The 7251-nt window shown below is 49.8% G+C and overlaps 1 protein-coding gene across 1 annotated transcript in view; it reads right to left on the bottom strand.

The window, feature by feature from the left end:
* The window catches only part of eml1 (EMAP like 1), a 72632-nt gene extending 67126 nt beyond the window's left edge, over positions 1 to 5506 (bottom strand). Inside the window, exon 1 of the mRNA XM_036541700.1 lies at positions 5324 to 5506. Coding sequence (XP_036397593.1) covers positions 5324 to 5351 — 28 coding nt within the window. The 5' untranslated portion in view covers positions 5352 to 5506. The remainder of the gene's footprint in view (positions 1 to 5323) is intronic.
* Between the last annotated feature and the right edge of the window lie 1745 nt (positions 5507 to 7251).

Below are 7251 nucleotides of genomic sequence, written 5' to 3'. Positions count from 1 at the left end.
GGTTAAAAACAGCTGATTTTTGTTCAGCCTGCATCAGTACTCTCTCTGCCTTCATACAGAAGCCAATGCCATTTGCATCCCTCTCCCTTTCCTCAGTCACGTGACTGAATACCCTGGGGAACGTGGGGGATATAAAGACAGAGGCCTTTAATATTACATTCCCTCATGCTGGGAGAGCGCACGTGGGGCTGCCGGGTGGGGCTGTTAGGCTGGGGGAGAGCACGGGTGGGGCTGCCGGGTGGGGCTGTTAGGCTGGGGGAGAGCACGGGTGGGGCTGCCGGGTGGGGCTGTTAGGCGGGGGGAGAGCACGGGTGGGGCTGCCGGGTGGGGCTGTTAGGCGGGGGGAGAGCACGGGTGGGGCTGCCGGGTGGGGCCGTTAGGCTGCGGCTGCTGGGACGGCTGTGTTAGCTGGGGGAGAGCGCACGTGCGGCTGCCGGGTGGGGCCGTTAGGCTGCGGCTGCCGGGACGGCTGTGTTAGCATATCCAGCAGGGTGCAGAGGGCCCAGCCAGGCTCACGTCAGCAGCATGGGCTACGTTTGGAGGCCTTTTGCTCACACAAATCAGTAAAGAAGTTATGATTTATTTAAACCATTTAACAGACTGTTAAAAATGTGAAATAAAGTTTCAATATTAAAAAAGTGAATTTAAACAGTTACATTGAACAAGGGCAATTTAGTGTTATTGCAGTCAGAGCAAGCCATTACAAATACCATCCAGACTTGATGTTGTTGTTCCAAAATACAGGGATACCCTGACACCATGTGGGCATGAGCTGTAACTCCAAGACTAGTGGTTGATTTACTAACAGAAGTAATTATTATTGTTTTATAACCAAGAAAAACACTACTACCTCACAACTAGTACCTGCTGGTTCAGGCACAGTTATGCTTGTGCCCCATCAGATTTATGCACCTACTTATTATATGCATATGAAATTAAACCAAAACACCTAAAGTTTCAATATAAATGCTGACAAAACATAAGCCATGCAAGGTGAATCTCTCTCACACACATACTGATCTGATGAGAGATTGTTTTTATGAAAAGGCAAGTGTGGAAACCAAAGGAGAATTCTCCTGGATTTAAAAATAAAACAGTCACATTAAATGCTAGTCAGTGGTGTTCACCTCACTTCTGTCTCCATGTGACTCTCTCCGTTTACATCCAGAGAGAGAAAGAGGCCATCCAATCAGACTGCTGCACAGGAATTGACCACCAGTCAGAGTCAAATATGCCAGTGACTGTATGACTGACTCTGGATCAGAGCTGGATTTAGGGGGAAAGGGTGGGTTATAAGATCCTGCATCTATCCAAAACTACACTCTAAAACCAGACCCAATAGTGGACTTCTTCACTGGAGATTTTCAGCACAAGCCACTGTACTTTACTATCTAAGTATAAATAAGTGTTTCCGTTAACCAAAGTCCTGCTTTGGTAGGTTCGGGCAGGCAAATGTTGTTCTGTATCAACATGAACAGCTTTTCCATATTTATGCTGGAAACCATATTGTATTAGCGAGGAAGCTACAAACCCAATCTGCTGTACTTACAAATCCAAACCTTTTTTCCCCACTGAATGTCAAAAGAGTTCATTCCACAAAACTGATAAAATACAATATACAACAACACAGACTACTGTAAATACGTTTTTAACTAATTTTGGCATCAATGACACAAATAAACTGGACAAGAGGTAGTTAATGTGCTTCAACCTGCCACCATGTGGAAGAAATCAGAGTCACATAAATTTCCCAGGCTCTCATCCCACCACCCATCAAGGGTCTGTTTGGGTGCTGCTTCATCTGTGCATACTGCATCTCACTGCTCCATCCTCACACTGCACCTCACTGCATCTCACTGCTCCATCCTCACACTGCATCTCACTGCAGCTCACTGCTCCATCCTCACACTGCAGCTCACTGCTCCATCCTCACACTGCACCTCACTGCACCATCCTCACACTGCATCTCACTGCAGCTCACTGCTCCATCCTCACACTGCAGCTCACTGCTCCATCCTCACAAAGCATCTCACTGCACCTCACTGCTCTGGGAGTTAAGGGTTAGCCTGCTTGGCCTGTCGCGTTCAGGTTTCCTCATAAAGCAGGGCATTGTGGGTGTATCCCTTAGGCGTGCTGGGTGGCTGGCTGTAACAGGGCCTTCACTGCAGGCTGGAGCAGCAGCACACAGCTGCAGATTCCAGCCACACCCCCTCCAGTTCTGCATCCCTCCCTAACAGAGCTCACAATGCGTACATCAGTGTCTTCTCAGTGTCAGAAAGGCGGATTGGTCATTTCTCAATCTCTTCCTTAACTTCCACTTATTGCTGAAAGGTTACCAGGCGCTTTTCCCGCTGACTGCTGGCAAGACATGTAATTCATCTGGATGGCCGCTACCTTGCAGCCCTACGCTGTACTGAGACAGCAGAGTTTTCACTTCACTTCTCATGTCCCCAGTCCCTATCACTGCCCCACATAAAGGAACTCATCTGCAAGGAATCTAATCAGAGTTAATCTAATGTAACTGGAGCTTCCTATTGTTGGAGAAGCTTCACCTCCAGGAAGGCACGGGGACTATGGATGTCTTGAGCATTGTCCTGGCTAATTTACAGAGCAAGATACTCTGTTTGACAGAAAAACAGATATGAAAATGGTAGTGTTTTTGGAATAATACTGATGTTCCTAAGGGAAGAAGGTATTCAACAACTGAGAAGAACATTCTATTAAGCAGAAACAAACCCCAGCAACTCACTCCCAAAGTCCAAGCTTTGTTGTTTGTAACATTAAACCTTATCAATTTTCATTAAAAATAACTTTTCAACTAAATATAATTGTAACTCCTTGCTGGAGCCCTAGAAAAGCACTTAAACTGTAAACTGTAACAGTTGATGAACTGCACAGACTCGCTCAGGTGACTGCATCAGCAAACAGCTACTTTAGAGTCTCCATTAAAGTTTTTGCTCTTAGACACACATGACAAGCTTTGGCAACAATGAATCCCTACAGAGGCATCCCTTTGGCAAAGTAAATATTACAATATTCCCCAACACTAACGCTGATGATTTAACAGATGATTTAACACTGTGAGACAACATTGTGATAAACATCTGCCTGAGTACTACAACCAGGTGGATGTTGCCTTGGTAATATGCTGTGAAAGGATTACCTAAGGTGCAACTGTCACTGCTGTACGCTCTCAGGTACGTCCTAACACACCTACAGTACATCATCCACTGAGCTACCAGCTTTTATCAAGCATAGAGAGAGTTCCTTTTCTCTGTCCACCCATGTGAGGTACCCTTTTTCAGTCAGAGCACAAGGTCTGCTCCAGCCAAATAACATTTCTGTTGTTTGGCCACCATGCTGGATGTGAAATCTGACACCAAATGGAAATTGATATGGCACCTCCAATCCTCGCTCAATTAGGCAGGCCGGCCGAGGCTACAGTGCTATTATGCACTCGATTGCTGTCCAGGTCAGGGGTCATTCAGTGGCTTCCTCAAGGTTTCCTGACAATATGTGCTGTGGTGGAGGAACAGGGCTGTAAGCTGAGGATACTACTGCTGACCTGCACCTGGGCACTGCCTCTGCCTTGCTTTGATTAAACAGGTAAATAGGTACATCACATATATGGTATCTGAACCACATTGGATAAGGAGTCTGCTAGGGAAATAATAACATAATAACATGTGGACACAAAATTTGAGCTGCATCAGGTACCAGGTAACAAAGTAGAACAATTAATTAAACTTAATCAAGTAAAGCTAATTCCAGCATACCACATTAAGAGGTGATACTGAACCTGTCAAAAGATGTGAAAGCAAGATGAGCACTCAATAACCAGCTCAGTCAGATACAATCAGGGGTTAACTTTGTGTTTGTTGTTTGTAACCACACCCTTCTTTACCTAACAAAGACCCACTGGGCAGAAAGCTTACCTGCACCACACCTTAGGACATATTCTGTTCTGCCCTAGCTGTCACATTATTTTCCGGCAGATGCACCCACCTTTGCTCGACACCTGTGCCTGTGAGTGGGCTGGATGTGTGCTTCTGCTGGTGCTCTGACAGCCCCCTCCTTAAGCCACACACATACTGGTGTAATGGTAGTCCTATGGCAGGGCTGTAGAGATACTGTTAATTGCAGTGTTTTCCTATAATTTTGTTTTATTTTATCTGTGCCTCTAGAGCTCACAGCCTGTCTGGATACTGACTTTAGCAATAGCAGTAAAGTATCTGGCTCAAGGCCAGAGTAGTTCCATCAGACATCTGAACCTGCAACATACTGTTCACAAGGCTATTTCTCCACCTCCTACTCCTGATGCCTACCTCCCTACCCACTACTCTCAGTGTCTGCCTCTTATAAAAACACAACACAAGCCATTTGAAATCAGATGTTTTGAAGTGCTGAAGCCCACACCCTTCCCCCTGCCTGGATCTCTGCCAGAGCTCACTGCAGCTAACGGGAAACACAGCCAGAGAGAAACATGATGACATCAGCCCACATCTGATGGGATTAGCAGGGCGGCCTGAAGCAGATGCAGGCGGAGCCCTGAACCACCCCCACCCCCCGCCCCCCCCCCCCCCCCGCCCCCTGCACTGCGGACAGCCTGCAGCAGCCGGGCCATCCATGCAGCTCAAACGGGTGACATAACCCACTGACACGGTTTACCTTTCCTGTGTCTCTGATTTCATTTAAAGAGGTGAGCATATGATATTCTTCCTCTGCATCATGCTGTTTTGCTTATAAAACTCTGTCTCAAGCTCACCTATAACACCACTGTCTGCACTTTACAGGATTTGGAGTTCTTGCATTCCTCAGGTAGGATCTGACCCCCAACAGCATAGTTCCGAAATAGAGCTGGGTGCATTTGCAAACACAGGCCCAGTGAGCTGCCAGGGGTTCTGCTGGGGCCCACTAAACATGGGACAGGGCTGGGGATAGGGCAGCACCACAGGCAGGGGGAGGGGAGCTATTTATATCCAATTGTCTGTTCCACTGTCAACCTGGCAACCTTCACTCCCCCCCCCCCAGCTGCTGACTCTCAGAGGTCAATCCCCCCCCCCCCACACACACACGCACAAACACACACACACTTCCTGACACCACTGTAACACAGCATCGTATGTTGCCTGCTCCAGTGCGTGTGATGAACGGCCAACTTGCTGCCTCACAACTCAAAGAAGGTGTATTCATCTCACACAACTAAGTCCCAAAACTGTGAGCAATAAGGAGAGGAGGTTCAGTAACGCTCATCCAGTGGGGCAGTTAGAGAGTGAGCTGGAGTTCAGCACCAGCAGGCTCCCCACACCCCCCCCAGACTCACCCATCGGGGGTCCCTCGCAGTCAGACATAGTCGCAGGAAGAGAAAGAGACAGACAGGCTTCTCCGGCAGAGGAAGCTGGGCGTCGGGCAGAGTGCTCTCTCCGGCGTGACGCTTCGCTTGTAAACAAACGTCTAGCGAGCCCCCGAGCGTTGTCACGGCTGCAGCTCCGCACTCTGCGCTGAGCTGGGCTTCGGGACGCTAAGAATGCACCAGGAGGCAGGCGGCCAGGCTGCTATTGGAGGCTAAATTTGTTTGCTCCCCTCCCCTCCTGCCCTCCACCTCTTGCCTGGATCAGTATGTCTCTTCCCACTGCTGGTCCATTAATAATGAAGGACTCACTCACTCCAGCTGCTAGCGAGGAATCCGATCCCCTTGGCATTAGGACCCTGAGAGCATCGCTGCGGGCCAGCGGCCGACTCCACCTTGAGCAGAAGACAGCTGTGACCCCAGCGGTGCAGAAGCAGGATGCACCTCTGCCGCACCCCCCGCCGCACCCCCCGCCACACCTCTGCCACACCCCCCACCACACCTCTGTCGCACCCCCTGCCGCACCCCCCACAACACCTCTGCCGCACCCCCTGCCGCACCCCCCGCCAGCACCTCTGCCACACCCCCCACCACACCTCTGCCGCACCCCCCGCCACACCTCTGCCACACCCCCCACCACACCTCTGTCGCACCCCCTGCCGCACCCCCCACAACACCTCTGCCGCACCCCCGCCACACCTCTGCTGCACCCCCCGCCACACCTCTGCCACACCCCCCACCACACCTCTGCTGCACCCCCTGCCGCACCCCCCACACCTCTGTCGCACCCCCTGCCGCACCCCCCACCACACCTCTGCCGCACCCCCCGCCACACCTCTGCCACACCCCCCACCACACCTCTGCCGCACCCCCTGCCGCACCCCCCACAACACCTCTGCCGCACCCCCGCCACACCTCTGCCGCACCCCCCGCCGCACCCCCGCCACACCTCTGCCACACCCCCCACCACACCTCTGTCGCACCCCCTGCCGCACCCCCACCACACCTCTGCCGCACCCCCCGCCGCACCTCTGCCGCACCCCCCACCACACCTCTGCCGCACCCCGCGCCGCACCTCTGCCGCACCCCCCGCCGCACCTCTGCCGCACCCCCAAGCTCAGCTCTGCAATGCAAACACTATAAATGATCCTGACACTGCAGCTTGTGCAGAGAACTGCCTCACATTAGAAATGATTCACTGTCAGTTTCATGAACATTCCTATACATGCATACAACAGCATTCATTTTAAGTAGGTAATGCATTTTGACGTACAAATGTAACAAAACATTCCTTTCACTTTTCAGTTCATATTTCAACACGTTTCTCTTTTATTAACAGGTCTTGTAACAGGTGTGTTCACGGTGCGGCAGAAGCAGCTCTGTGTCAGCAGTTACCTTCCCATCACCTGTATAACATTTCACACCCACCTGCTGGCTGCACACTCTCTCAGCCTGAGCAAAACATTCACCCAACAGACGACTTCTTACACTGAAAGAGTACAGTTGCAACACACACAAGGCATACAATACATGCAACTTTAAGTCCTTTCAGGCAATGGCAATTAATGTGAATTGTTAATAACACCAAAAGAAAAGTTTTTGTAATTCATCATTTTATGAAAATGTATCATTAGCGGGGCGGTGACGAATACTAATTAGTGCCAATGTATCTAGTTATCATTAATTACATGGTATGGCTTACTATATCAACTCAAGAATAGATGCCCAATTAAGCAGCTACTGAGCTAAAAGGGGTAAGATTGTCTAAAGGTACTTAGTGAGCTAAATTCATATCTCCTCATGTTTGACACAGACAGCTACGCCCCTTCCTGGAAAAGGATGTCTGCCACATGTAAAGCATAATCACAATAATAATAATAATATTCTTATATGTTTTTCAG

The sequence above is a fragment of the Megalops cyprinoides genome, chromosome 12 (genome assembly GCF_013368585.1).
Source record: "Megalops cyprinoides isolate fMegCyp1 chromosome 12, fMegCyp1.pri, whole genome shotgun sequence".
Taxonomy (NCBI): domain Eukaryota; kingdom Metazoa; phylum Chordata; class Actinopteri; order Elopiformes; family Megalopidae; genus Megalops; species Megalops cyprinoides.
Note: the sequence above shows the minus strand (reverse complement) of the source record. Positions and strands in the feature narration are given on the sequence as shown.